The sequence below is a fragment of the Bufo gargarizans genome, chromosome 8 (genome assembly GCF_014858855.1).
Source record: "Bufo gargarizans isolate SCDJY-AF-19 chromosome 8, ASM1485885v1, whole genome shotgun sequence".
Taxonomy (NCBI): Eukaryota; Metazoa; Chordata; class Amphibia; order Anura; family Bufonidae; genus Bufo; species Bufo gargarizans.
Window position 1 is genome coordinate 146,799,268 of NC_058087.1, and position 13,826 is coordinate 146,813,093.

Consider the following 13,826-nt stretch of genomic DNA (forward strand, 5'->3'; position numbering starts at 1 on the left):
GGCGACGGCAGGATATTCACGTGACTATGTTGGGAAGCCATCCTCCACGAGTCTCGTAACAGTCATGTGGTCTGCCTGTATGCAACTTATGCCACTGGTCTTATAACTATTGAATGTCATTTTCTAGTTGTTTCTGGGCTTTTAGCAATAAAATGACTTTTATACTAATCATATTTTATATTCCAGCTACACGTGAAAGGCCACTATCTAAAAGTTTTATATATGGAAAAATATAGATTAGTTGGATATTTATTGTGCAATTTTATTGTTTCCGTCAGTGTGTAAGGAGTCGTAGATACTGAGCAGCTGTACAGTACATAAAAAAATAATAATAATTAATATCAAACCTTTTTTTAATTGCTTTCATTCTGTCTGCCATAGTTTAATTTAGGGACATGCATATATATTTTATTAGCCCCTTAAGATGGGGGGTTGACAAAATAATTGTCTAGTATTTGTTATGTCCATGTCTAGATTTATCAACAGAAATGCTGTCCTGTGAACTGGCAATTTTTTCTCTCCATGTGATATTCCACTGAATGTTATTCCCAACATTTTGATTTCTTACAGTTTAAATGCTTACATTTACACTATTGTACATTTTTATGTAGTCATATAGCATTTTAGATTATATTTGGGAGGTTATGGGATGGTAGAGGTTAAATTAATACTATTTTTTTTTTCTCACAGATTCTTCAAAAATGAATAATGTTCCAACATCCCCACACCTTCCACAGTTGGCACATCCGCATTCTTTTCCAACCATGGGACAGATCTCAAATCCGTATGAGCAGCAGCCTCCTGGAAAGGAGCTTAACAAATATGCTTCCCTCAAAGCAGTCGGTAAGTAGAGGGTCTCATTGAATATACTCCAATTGTAGAACACAAATGGGGTGGTACTGCTCCTTATCCCTTTCTTCAATGCTGTTGCGTGACCGGACCCTCTATATCCCCTTAGGCGGTGCTCCAGCCCTTCTCCAAGTCTTATAAATATACATCCAAATATAAAAAAACAAAAATAGGGGACACTCCCCAAATAAGTGAATATTCTTTATTCCGGACTTAAAAAAAAAAAAACAGTCAGTAGTATAGGCATGGGGCGGATAAACATACCGCAGGTATATAGCTCGTAGCGACGGCCGTTTCGTGCCTTAGCACTTCAGTAGCCTGAGGAAGCGCTAAGGCGAGAAACGGCCGTCACCACAAGCTATATGCCTGCGGTATGTTTGTCCGCCCCATGCCTATACTGCTGACTGTTTTTTTGAAGTCCGGAATAAAGAATATTCGCTTATTTGGGGAGTGTCGCCTATTTTTATTTCTATGTGGATGTATATGTAGAGGGTCTCAGCTTTATTGTAATAGCCATGGAAATGTGAAATAAACATAAAGGCGGGATTCAAGAGGGCAATTTTAAAAGTCAGTTTTCCAGGAGTTTGCCTTGCTGTAATTTGTGCCCGATTTATCAAATGTCACATGACGCCTGCTAAATTTAGTTCATCTTTAAAGCCTCATTCACACGTCAGAGTTTTGGTCAGTGATTTCCATTAGTGTTGAGCGAAGCGAGCTTTGGATGCTTCATCTGAAGTCGATTCATTCAAAACTTCTGAATATTACCGTACGGAGATTCGGCTCCGTACAGTATTAGGATCTGATGAGCTGAAGTTGAATAACTTTGGTAATTGATGGTTAAAGTAGTGATGAGCAGCAGGGGCTATATTAGAATTCGCAATATTTCACGAATATTTGGACGAATATTCGTCATATATTCTCAAATTCAAGATTATTTTTTGATCGCAAAAAATCGGCAATGTAATATTCTCGTAATGCGCACGAAACACAGGCGTGGGTCACTTTTGTTAAATTTTCCAAGCTGCTAGAAGTTTCCTGAGACTGGAGAAAATGATTGGCATGGCAGAACATTAAAAATGGCTTTATATGCAGATAGAGTGCTCCAATATATTCGCGATTGCGCAAATTGGCATTAATGATGCTAAATTTTTGGCGCAATACATGAAACTTCACATATTAGCAGGTCTGCATGTATGTATGGGCAGCAGAACCTATCACACTACCTAACACCCTGCACTGCAACAGCTACACTATATCAGGATATAACCTACACTGACTATTTCCCACTAACTATATGTATCATATATATAGGCTATCTTACTATCTATCTAATGTAATGAGTGGAATGCACAGAGCACAGCAATGACACAGAGCCAAGCAGTGGCAAAGCAGCGAGGGAGGGGCTATTCACAAAAATGAGTGGAGCTTTTGTGCAACAAGAGCAATGGTAACACCCTCATTGCACCAAAGGAGCCTCAGATTAAAACCACAGCTATGTGTTTATGCAAACAGCTGGATGGGGAGGTCACTGGTGCCGGAATCCCTTTAAGGACTCCAATTTCTTATTAAATGTTTTCAATATAATGTAGTTACAATCCGCTGCAATCCACATCACACCCACTAGATGGCCACACATAGACTTATATAGGATAGAAATCTTGTGACACAATATTGCAAAATCATGTTTTGAAACATTAGCCATCTCTTGACACGCATATGTGGACATGTCCAACCAATAGCAAAGTTAAGACAGACACATCTGTACCTGTGTCACACGGACTGTTCTGTTCATATCCTGTATTACATATAGTATAATGTTCTCCACCTCTACTGTGTTAACTGTATTGCTCTCTCCGTGCTCTACAAGTACTGTAGTATTTTCATTAAGTGCTGCAGATATTATACGCTCTCCACAGGTTCTTTGTGTACTGTATTGCTTTCTAGCAGTGTTGCATGTACTATACTAGTCTGTATGTCTGTATGTACTGTACTGTTTCCACCCTGTACTGCTATAAATGTAATGTACTGCACTCTACATATATTGCTTCATACTGTATACTTTATACAATATGAACTGTAATGTTCGCTACCTTTGCTAGATGTACTGTACTGTTCTCAACCTATGCTATGTGTATGATACTGTTCTCAACCTGTGATGTAATACTATCTACCTGTTTGTACTGTATTCCGCTTTGCCTGCACTATATACAGTATAATGTACTACCTATGTTATATGCAATGTACTGTTCCTAACAAACATGCTATTTAAGAATGCCATTTGGGACCAGAAGACAATTTTCGGTTTAGAATATTTTCTAGCTACAATGTTCTTCCCAGGCAGTGGAACAATATTAAGTTTGTGCACTTAAATGAGAAATAGTGGCACTTATGCAGTAGTACAGTCAACCCCACTCATATATTAATATTGACTCTAAGCTAAGGTCCTCTGGACTCCGGTTCCAACAGCCCAAAAATAAAAGAACAAAAACCATACTGTGCCGTAGAAAAGGTTACGCAAGCATAGGTTGCAATTAAAAAATTTTAAAAAGCCATATATGGAAATTCACTTTGAACTGTGATAAATGCTACGATTCAATTGATTTGATAAAAAATAATTTCTCAAAAAGGGTCGGGCTTTATTATTATTTTTTTCTTATATACACAAAAAAAGAGACCCAATATAATAAATAAAAACTGGTTCTACAGTCATGGGAGAACTCTAAGGTGAAATATATATATTGTAGGAGAGTCCCCGGAATAATAATGGACGGACGATACGTGCCACCAGAGGTCCTGGCCTCGGTGGAGTAAGAACCGGATCATTGCGGTTACAGCGGCGAATGCTGCTGGCGCAGCGTGTCCGGGCCGGTTCTTACTGGGAACAGGTAAAGAGTGGGGGGGTGCCTGTTCCCCACAGCCAGCCCAGGTTTTTGGTGGAGCTGGGCCTTTAAGAACCCAGCCTGCTCATGATGGGGGTGGGGTGTGTCTTGCTGAGCTGGAGATTTCCACAGACAGAGTGAGTGCTGATGAAGGAGAGTCTGGGCGCAGCACACATTGAAGGATAGCCCTGGGACCTGTGGTGCTACAAGCCAAAGGGGCTCTGGCCTGAGGGAGACAAAGGCAGATAGCCTAGAAGCCTGCAGAACTGCTGTGGTCTGTCCAAAACAAGGTGACTCAAACCTGCTGTTTATTTTCTATGGAAGGACTTTTGTTCTATGCACTATGTGGATATGCACCTGTGTGGTCTGCACATTGCCTGTTATGCCGTTGGTGTGAATAAAGTCACAGTGTATCACAAAGACTGTCTATGATTGCCTCAATACTGCCGCCGCTACCGTAGCCTACCACGAGCACATCCCCACAATTGGTGGCTTGGAGCGGGCATTCCTGCAGTGAGGCAGGCCTGAGGCAAAAGTTGTGTTGGACTGCATGTCATATATCAGGCCTGCAAGTTTTATGGTTCCTGACAAGATGGAGGAGGCCATTAAGCACCTGATTCAGAGTAATGTACAGCAGCAACAGGCATTGCAGGCTCAGAGGGAAAGTAATGAGCTACAGCAAAAAAGACATGAGGAGGCTATGTGTGCACAGCAGCAAACAAACACTCTCCTAATGCAGCAGCTGGTAGCCATGCAAGAGTCGGTGCGAACATCCCTGCAAGGAGTTTTAACTGCAACAACCCCGACTGTGTCTACCGCCAGGGACAAAGTCCGATCCGCCTTGAGGAAAATGGGTCCGGGAGATGATATAGAGGCATTCCTGATGGTATTCGAAAGAACCGCGGAGCAAGAGAGGCTGCCGTTGGAGCAGTGGGCCGAGGTGGTGGCGCCTTTTCTGGTGGGGGACGCACAAAAGGCCTATTTTGACCTCAGCTGCGATGAGGCCAAGGACTATGAGAGGCTAAAAGCTGAGGTGTTGGCCAGGTTGGGGGTAAACACCTATGTGCGAGCGCACAGGGTGTATCAATGGGTGTTTGCCGAGTCCCGACCCGCCCGGTCACAAGCCTATGACTTACTTCACCTAGTAAAAAAATGGCTTCAGCCTGAGATATTGAGCCCTTCTCAGATGGTTGAAAGGGTCGTGGTCGACAGGTTCGTGCGTACCCTCCCGAGAGCCATACAGCGCTGGGTGGGACAAGGCGATCCAGGCAACCTGGAACAACTGGTTAGCCTGGTGGAGAGGTATATGGCCACTCAGGATTTGGGGCGGGACTCAGCGGTACTACCGAAGTCACGTCAGCCCCCGCTGCCGACCCGGGATCCTGAAAAAGGGATCCCACCACATAAGGAGGGGAGTGGATCTCCAGTCCGTGGGAGGAATACCCTGGGGAGGAGGGAGGCTGCGAGGATCAGATGTTGGCATTGTCAGGACTGGGGACATGTGGCATCCAACTGCCCTAGGGCATCCGAACCCATGGACTGCGGGTTCGCTCGCCGGTCCTCTTTTTATGCCCAACCGGTGTATATAGCTGACCCCCTGCTGGCGGCGGACAACCCTCCGGTGTGTGATGTCGTTGTTAATGGACACTCCGTGCAGGCCCTGCTGGACTCTGGGAGCCTGGTAACTCTGGTCCATGAGTCGCTGGTAACGGAAAAACTCCCAGAAAGGCGAACCCTTACCATTGTCTGTATACATGGGGATCGCAGGGAGTATCCCACCACTAAGGTTACCCTGGCAGTGTGTGGAAAGGAGGTACCACATGTCGTCGGGGTGGGGAGACGGCTCCCTTATGCCGCAATATTGGGGAGGGACTTTCCCCTGTTCTGGACTTTGTGGAGGAACGGGTTGCCTACCTATGGGGAAGGAAAATGTCCAGGTCCCGAGCCCGAGGACCCCGAGGCAGGGACCCCAGCTGTAGGGGTCACCGTAGAGGAGGTAGAGTGTAACCCTGACCGGTTTCCCCTAGAAGTATTGGCGGGTGAGACAGTAGAAAGTTCGTCCATCCTGGATCTGGAGGTACCCCGAGAAACCTTCGGGACCGCACAGCTCCAGGATTCGACGTTATTGCGGGCTAGAGAAGGTGTGTCGGTGGTTAATGGTGTTGCCCAGCGTCCCGGCGCCGATACCGTATTTCCTCACCTGGCCTATAACCAGGACCTGTTATATAGGGTAGACAAGGTGAGGCAGGAGGTGGTGGAACAACTGGTGGTGCCCCAGCCTTACCGGCGAATGGTCTTGGATTTAGCGCATGCGCATGTGTTGGGTGGTCATCTGGGGGTTAAGAAAACGCTGGAGCGAATTCTACAACGGTTCTATTGGCCTGGGATATATGAGGAAGTCCGGAGGTTCTGTCAGTCCTGTCCAGTTTGTCAGCTGACTAGCCCCCAACCTCACTATCGCAGTCCACTGGTACCTATGCCCATTATAGAGGTGCCCTTCGAAAGGATCGCCATGGATCTGGTAGGCCCCATTATTAAGTCAGCCCGAGGTCACCAACACATCCTGGTAGTGTTAGACTATGCCACTCGCTATCCGGAGGCGGTCCCATTGCGCCATACGTCGGCCAAGGTAATAGCTAAAGAGCTCATGAGTATGTTTGCCCGGGTGGGGATACCAAAGGAGATTCTGACGGACCAGGGGACACCCTTTATGTCCAAAATAACAAAGGAATTGTGTAAGCTATTAAATATTAAACACCTGCACACGTCCGTCTACCCGTCTACCATCCCCAAACCGATGGGTTAGTAGAACGGTTTAATAAGACCCTGAAGTCCATGCTAAAAAGAGTCGTGGCTAAGGACGGGAGGGATTGGGAACTTACTGTTGCCCTATGTTTTGTTTGCGGTACGGGAGGTGCCCCAGGCGTCCACGGGGTTCTCGCCCTTTGAGTTGTTATATGGGCGACATCCCCGTGGGCTACTGGATATTGCTAAGGAAGCATGGGAGCAACAGCCTACGCCTCATAAAAGTGTGATAGAGCACATAGGAAAAATGCAGGACCGAATAGGGGTCGTGTTGCCGATCGTCCGTGAGCACATGGAAGCGGCACAACTGGCCCAGAGTCGGGTATATAACCGGACCGCCCGGGTAAGGACATTTCACCCGGGGGACCGAGTTCTTGTACTCGTGCCCACGGTCGAGAGTAAATTCTTGGCCCGGTGGCAAGGACCCTATGAAGTTAAGGAGAAGGTGGGCCCAGTTGATTACAGGATATACCAGCCAGGGAGGCGGAAGCCCGAACAGGTATATCATGTGAATCTACTAAAACCTTGGAGAGACAGAGAGAATTTGTTTGCAGACAGCCCGCCCTCTGTCGGGACGTCATGGAGTGACCCGGGGTCACCAGGTGTTCCGGAGAACGCCGCTGGGGTGACGATAGGGGACGGACTGTCGACCAAACAAGCACAAGAGGTGAAAGAATTTGTTAGTCGGAATAGGGACGTATTCTCTGACCTTCCTGGACGTACCACCTTGATCGAGCATGACATTGTCACCGAGCCCCGGGTGAAAGTCCGCCTAAGACCATACCGAGTACCGGAGGCTCGGCGACAGGCCATTTCGCAGGAGGTAAGATCGATGCTACGTCTAGGGGTCATAGAAGAGTCAAAGAGCGAGTGGGCTAGCCCGATTGTCCTTATTCCCAAACCGGATGGTTCATTACGGTTCTGTAATGATTTTAGGAAATTGAATGAGATATCAAAATTTGACGCCTATCCCATGCCTCGGGTAGACGAGTTGATAGAGCGGCTGGGAAAAGCCCGGTATTTTTCGATCCTAGATCTCACGAAGGGCTACTGGCAGGTACCTCTGACGGAGGCGGCAAAGGAGAAGACGGCCTTTGTCACCCCGGAGGGGCTTTTTCAGTATAGGGTGTTGCCTTTTGGGTTGCATGGCGCTCCGGCTACGTTCCAGCGTCTGATGGATGTTGTCCTCAAGCCCCATCACCAGTATACCTCCGCGTATCTGGATGATATAGTCGTGTTTAGCCCAGACTGGGAGGGTCATTTGTCAAAACTTCAGGCAGTGATAGATTCTCTAAGGAAGGCGGGGTTAACTGCCAACCCAAAAAAATGCTCGGTGGGACTAGAGGAAGCTCGCTATTTGGGGTATGTGATTGGACGCGGAGTCATTAGGCCCCAAGTAAATAAAGTTGAAGCAATCCGGAATTGGCCCAGGCCTCGTACGTCCAAGCAAGTACGGTCATTTTTGGGCCTGATTGGGTACTACATGAGGTTCATTCCCCATTTTGCCACCTTGGCAGCCCCGCTAACCGGCCTCTTGAAGGGTAGAAAGTCGGTGATGGTTCGCTGGGGGGAGAAGGAGGAGGAGGCGTTCTCCCGTTTGAAGTCGGCCCTATGTGAGTCCCCAGTTCTGGTGACGCCCGACTTCAAGCGGGAGTTTGTAGTTCAAACAGATGCCTCGGGAGTAGGACTAGGGGCTGTGCTTTCCCAGGAGCTCAACGGGGAAGAGCACCCCGTGGTTTTTCTAAGCCGCAAGCTTACCCCAGCAGAAACCCGGTATAGCATTGTGGAGAGAGAGTGCCTCGCCATCAAGTGGGCACTCGAGTCTCTCAGATATTACCTTCTGGGGAGAAGGTTCCGTCTGGTGACCGACCACTCCCCTCTCCAGTGGATGAGTCGGGCTAAGGAGGGGAGCGCTCGGGTTACCAGGTGGTTCTTGTCCCTCCAGAACTTTAAGTTCACTGTTGAGCACAGGGCCGGCCGCTTACAGGGGAACGCAGATGCCCTGTCCCGGGTACACTGCTGTGCATGTGTTCACCCCCTCAGGCTTGAACAGTATGTTCAAGCCCTCAGGGGTGAACAAAGGGGGGGGATATGTAGGAGAGTCCCCGGAATAATAATGGACGGACAATACGTGCCACCAGAGGTCCTGGCCTCGGTGGAGTAAGAACCGGATCATTGCGGTTACAGCGGCGAATGCGTGTCCGGGCCGGTTCTTACTGGGAACAGGTAAAGAGTGGGGGGGTGCCTGTTCCCCACGGCCAGCCCAGGTTTTTGGTGGAGCTGGGCCTTTAAGAACCCAGCCTGCTCATGATGGGGGTGGGGTGTGTCTTGCTGAGCTGGAGATTTCCACAGACAGAGTGAGTGCTGATGAAGGAGAGTCTGGGCGCAGCACACATTGAAGGATAGCCCTGGGACCTGTGGTGCTACAAGCCAAAGGGGCTCTGGCCTGAGGGAGACAAAGGCAGATAGCCTAGAAGCCTGCAGAACTGCTGTGGTCTGTCCAAAACAAGGTGACTCAAACCTGCTGTTTATTTTCTATGGAAGGACTTTTGTTCTATGCACTATGTGGATATGCACCTGTGTGGTCTGCACATTGCCTGTTATGCCGTTGGTGTGAATAAAGTCACAGTGTATCACAAAGACTGTCTATGATTGCCTCAATACTGCCGCCGCTACCGTAGCCTACCACGAGCACATCCCCACAATATATATATATATATATATATATATATATGTGTGTATATATATATATTTTTTATTTTATTTTTTTTAATAAATTTATGCCTTAGGAAATTTGATTGCAATTAAGTAAATGTCTTTAATGTAATATAGTAATATTCAACATACTGTATATAGAACCACAATTCTATGCTAAATATCTTTTTATAGCAGTCATCACTCCATCTTTCTAAAACAAAAGTCCAGTTATCCTGGATAAAGCATGTAATTAACTAATTACAGGGAACCTGTCCCCTAGCTTATACTGCCCTATCTGAGAACTCAAAAACAAGTGACTAGTGAAAACTCTTGAGTCATTTACGTGTTTTAGTTACCAGCTGTTTTCTTAAAATCCCTGGAGAAATCCTCCAACCCCAGCCAAATGTTGGACTCCCAATATTCATGAGCTTTGGCTGTCCCTGACCTCCCATGAATGATTGACTGCACTCTTCCAATATTGTCAGAAAGCTACCAAATGGCAACAGGGTCAGAGCTTAGGAATATCGGGACTCCAGAGTTGTCAGGGGCAGACTGGGCCCGGAAAAAATAAAAATCTAAGAGTGGTCCCATGTTCTAGGGGGTTAAAATCGACAGAAGATGTGTGGCAACACAAGTAGGTGAGGACAGCAATACCATAGCACTAAATACCATCCCAGCAGAACTGTATACCACAGTGCAGCACAATATATTGCCCCACAAGCTGTCCCTCTACAGTGATCATCAATAGATGACATTTTCTGTCCTGCTCCTCAAATTAAGATATTGAGCAGGGGCTTTAGGTGAGACTCGGGGCACAATTCAGGAGGGCATGCACTGTCGCTATTCAGGTATGAGTATCTTCTTCTCACAGCATTAATTGCTGCTGATAGCTCATTATCTACCTGGACAGAAGCAGAGAGGAAGGCTTTGGCAGCCCCCTGGGCATTGGCCCACTCAGAAATAAGGTCTATGGCCAATCCACCCCTGGAAGCTTGTGCACTGGACAGAGCTCGGCCAACACAGGAGATGCTCTACATGGATTTTAAGAAAATGAATGGGTCAAAACAAGGACAGAGTTTCAATAATGATCTCTGTCACCAGCATATGCTGCCATCAGATGGTGTACCATAAAAATGGTGACATTCTTTTTAAAAGGGGTTTCCAGGAGAATATATATTTTTCTCTGCAAGGAGCAGAATAAACTATAACAAAAAATCATCATTATGCCTTACCGATCCCCCAGCACTGATATTCTGGTGCTGCTCTGGTTCTGCTGCTCTCCAACTTCTGGTCCTGGCTTTGACACAAAGGAAATGGATTGGACTGGCTGCTCAGCCAATCAGAGTTATAAAATGTATTATAAAATTGTACAGTCATCATAATGCTGCAAAAATATCAGCATAGTAGACCGATATCGTAGCAATGTTTAAATATACTTTCTTCTAATGGTAAGCATTAACTATGCTTACTATTAGAAGAAAGTATATTTAAACATTACTACGATATCGGTCTACTATGCTGATATTTTGCATTAACTATGCTTACCTTGAGGAAATTCTCAGAAACCTTCAGAAACAATGATCCTTGGAATGAAAGTGAGGACACTAGTTATGCATCAGTCATATAGCTATTTCTCATCCCAGTGTAAAATGTAAAACTCCATGATGGTGCTTTCCTGATTCCTTCTGGAACTGTTGCTATCTAAGGATATTTCTTTTAAGAATACAAGGATATTTTCCAGTTCAGCAATCACTGTATGGTCCACTAATTATAAATAATTAGAGTTCATTTGTTAGAAGACCATCAGGGTGTAACAGAAATGCCTCAAGGCTATATTTAACCCACTGGTAGTCAAGTTGAATACCTAAAGTATACCATTGATGTATAAAAACAATACAGGGCAACTATATCTGAAAGGCAAAGTAAAGGTACAAAGTACAGTAATAAAAATATAAAGTGAGACCCTGAATCAAATTCTCACAATTGTTAAAATTGATCTACTATGGATATTTAGCATACCATGGCCATTAATTCTTTATCTTTGGTAACTCTGTTGCAGTTTTCCAAGGTGTTCTGCACATTATAGATTCCTGGTGTGGAAAATAGGTTTCTACTGGTATTTTTCTGCACTTTTGCATTTTTTCCATTTTTTTTGTGTTAAAAATGGCAGTTCCAGCTGAAAGTCTATGAGAAATATAAAACGAAGGTTGATTTAAAGCTTTTGGTTTTTCTTTCTGATCTTGTGACATCTTCTCTATAGAAAAAAAAAGGCTTCAGAAAAAAGAAACATATTTCACACAGTTGCTTAGACAAAATACCTGTTAGAAAATTGGCATCAAACCGCACATGGTATAAAGAAAACAGCAACCGGTTTCTATTGTGTATTTTAGTGGAAATAAATGCAGACAAAATTCATGTGTGTAGGATCAGAAGAAACTACAGATCCTGCTTGATGCTACTGGGATGTACAGGTCCTTCTAAAAAAATTTGCATATTGTGATAAAGTTCATTATTTTCTGTAATTTACTGATAAACATTAGACTTTCATATATTTTAGATTCATTACACACCAACTGAAGTAGTTCAAGCCTTTTATTGTTTTAATATTGATGATTTTGGCATACAGCTCATGAAAACCCAAATTTCCTATCTCAAAAAATTAGCATATTTCATCCGACCAATAAAAGAAAAGTGTTTTTAATACAAAAAAAAGTCAACCTTCAAATAATTATGTTCAGTTATGCACTCAATACTTGGTCGGGAATCCTTTTGCAGAAATCACTGCTTCAATGCGGCGTGGCATGGAGGCAATCAGCCTGTGACACTGCTGAGGTGTTATGGAGGCCCAGGATGCTTAAGCTCATCCAGAGTGTTGGGTCTTGCGTCTCTCAACTTTCTCTTCCCAATATCCCACAGATTCTCTATGGGGTTCAGGTCAGGAGAGTTGGCAGGCCAATTGAGCACAGTAATACCATGGTCAGTAAACCATTTACCAGTGGTTTTGGCACTGTGAGCAGGTGCCAGGTCGTGCTGAAAAATGAAATCTTCATCTCCATAAAGCTTTTCAGCAGATAGAAGCATGAAGTGCTCCAAAATCTCCTGATAGATAGCTGCATTGACCCTGCCCTTGGACCAACACCAGCAGCTGACATGGCACCCCAGACCATCACTGACTGTGGGTACTTGACACTGGACTTCAGGCATTTTGGCATTTCCCTCTCCCCAGTCTTCCTCCAGACTCTGGCACCTTGATTTCCGAATGACATGCAACAGTCCAGTGCTGCTTCTCTGTAGCCCAGGTCAGGCGCTTCTGCCGCTGTTTCTGGTTCAAAAGTGGCTTGACCTGGGGAATGCGGCACCTGTAGCCCATTTCCTGCACACGCCTGTACACGGTGGCTCTGGATGTTTCTACTCCAGACTCAGTCCACTGCTTCCGCAGGTCCCCCAAGGTCTGGAATCGGTCCTTCTCCACAATCTTCCTCAGGGTCCGGTCACCTCTTCTCGTTGTGCAGTGTTTTCTGCCACACTTTTTCCTTCCCACAGACTTCCCACTGAGGTGCCTTGATACAGCACTCTGGGAACAGCCTATTCATTCAGAAATTTCTTTCTGTGTCTTACCCTCTTGCTTGAGGGTGTCAATGATGGCCTTCTGGACAGCAGTCAGGTCGGCAGTCTTACCCATGATTGCGGTTTTGAGTAATGAACCAGGCTGGGAGTTTTTCAAAGCCTCAGGAATCTTTTGCAGGTGTTTAGAGTTAATTAGTTGATTCAGATGATTAGGTTAATAGCTCGTTTAGAGAACCTTTTCATGATATGCTAATTTTTTTAGATAGGAATTTTGGGTTTTTATGAGCTGTATGCCAAAATCATCAATATTAAAACAATAAAAGACTTGAACTACTTCAGTTGGTGTGTAATGAATCTAAAATATATGAAAGTCTAATGTTTATCAGTACATTACAGAAAATAATGAACTTAATCACAATATGCTAATTTTTTTAGAAGGACCTGTATATGCAGGGATACGAAGTAGTAGGTAGCTACACTCCACCAAAGTTCAGCAATGTTTCATCCATGGTAAACAGCAATGTTTCAACTACACAATGGAGTCACTCTCAGTTACTGCATAGTCATCTCACCTGGCCCTGTCTATCTAGCAGAGGAGAGGACAGGAAGAGAAAGCAGGAGGAGTAAGGAGTCACACAGTCGCTTGAGCACGCCCTTGGTGCACTTAGCTGCTCATTTGCATATATTAAGACAACAATTCTCCAGAGTGAAGCAACAGATCACTAACTGAAAGTACATTCAGCTGAGCTAGCCCTAAAATTCATTTTGCCTTAACAGTGAATTTGTTGGCTACAGGCTCCCTTGAATGGGTTTTCAGAAGGATCAGATAGAAGGTATATGACCACAGAGTCTGATTACACAGGATTCGTTTGTCGCCTGTTACCAGAGAGCAAAAGGTTTGCATGGGAGCTGTATACACAAAATGGTAGAATAGGCTTATAAATAGCTATCAACATTTCAAAAGTGAACATAGTTTCAAACGTTAGCATAACCTTTAACCCCTTGATGACATGTGCCATACATGTACAG

The 13,826-nt window shown here is 45.1% G+C and overlaps 1 protein-coding gene across 1 annotated transcript in view; it reads left to right on the forward strand.

Annotated features, from left to right (window-relative positions):
- SHISA9 (shisa family member 9) overlaps nucleotides 1–13,826 on the forward strand; it is a 431,043-nt gene that overhangs the window by 395,516 nt on the left and 21,701 nt on the right. The window contains exon 3 of the mRNA XM_044304803.1: nucleotides 691–843. Coding sequence (XP_044160738.1) covers nucleotides 691–843 — 153 coding nt within the window. The remainder of the gene's footprint in view (nucleotides 1–690; nucleotides 844–13,826) is intronic.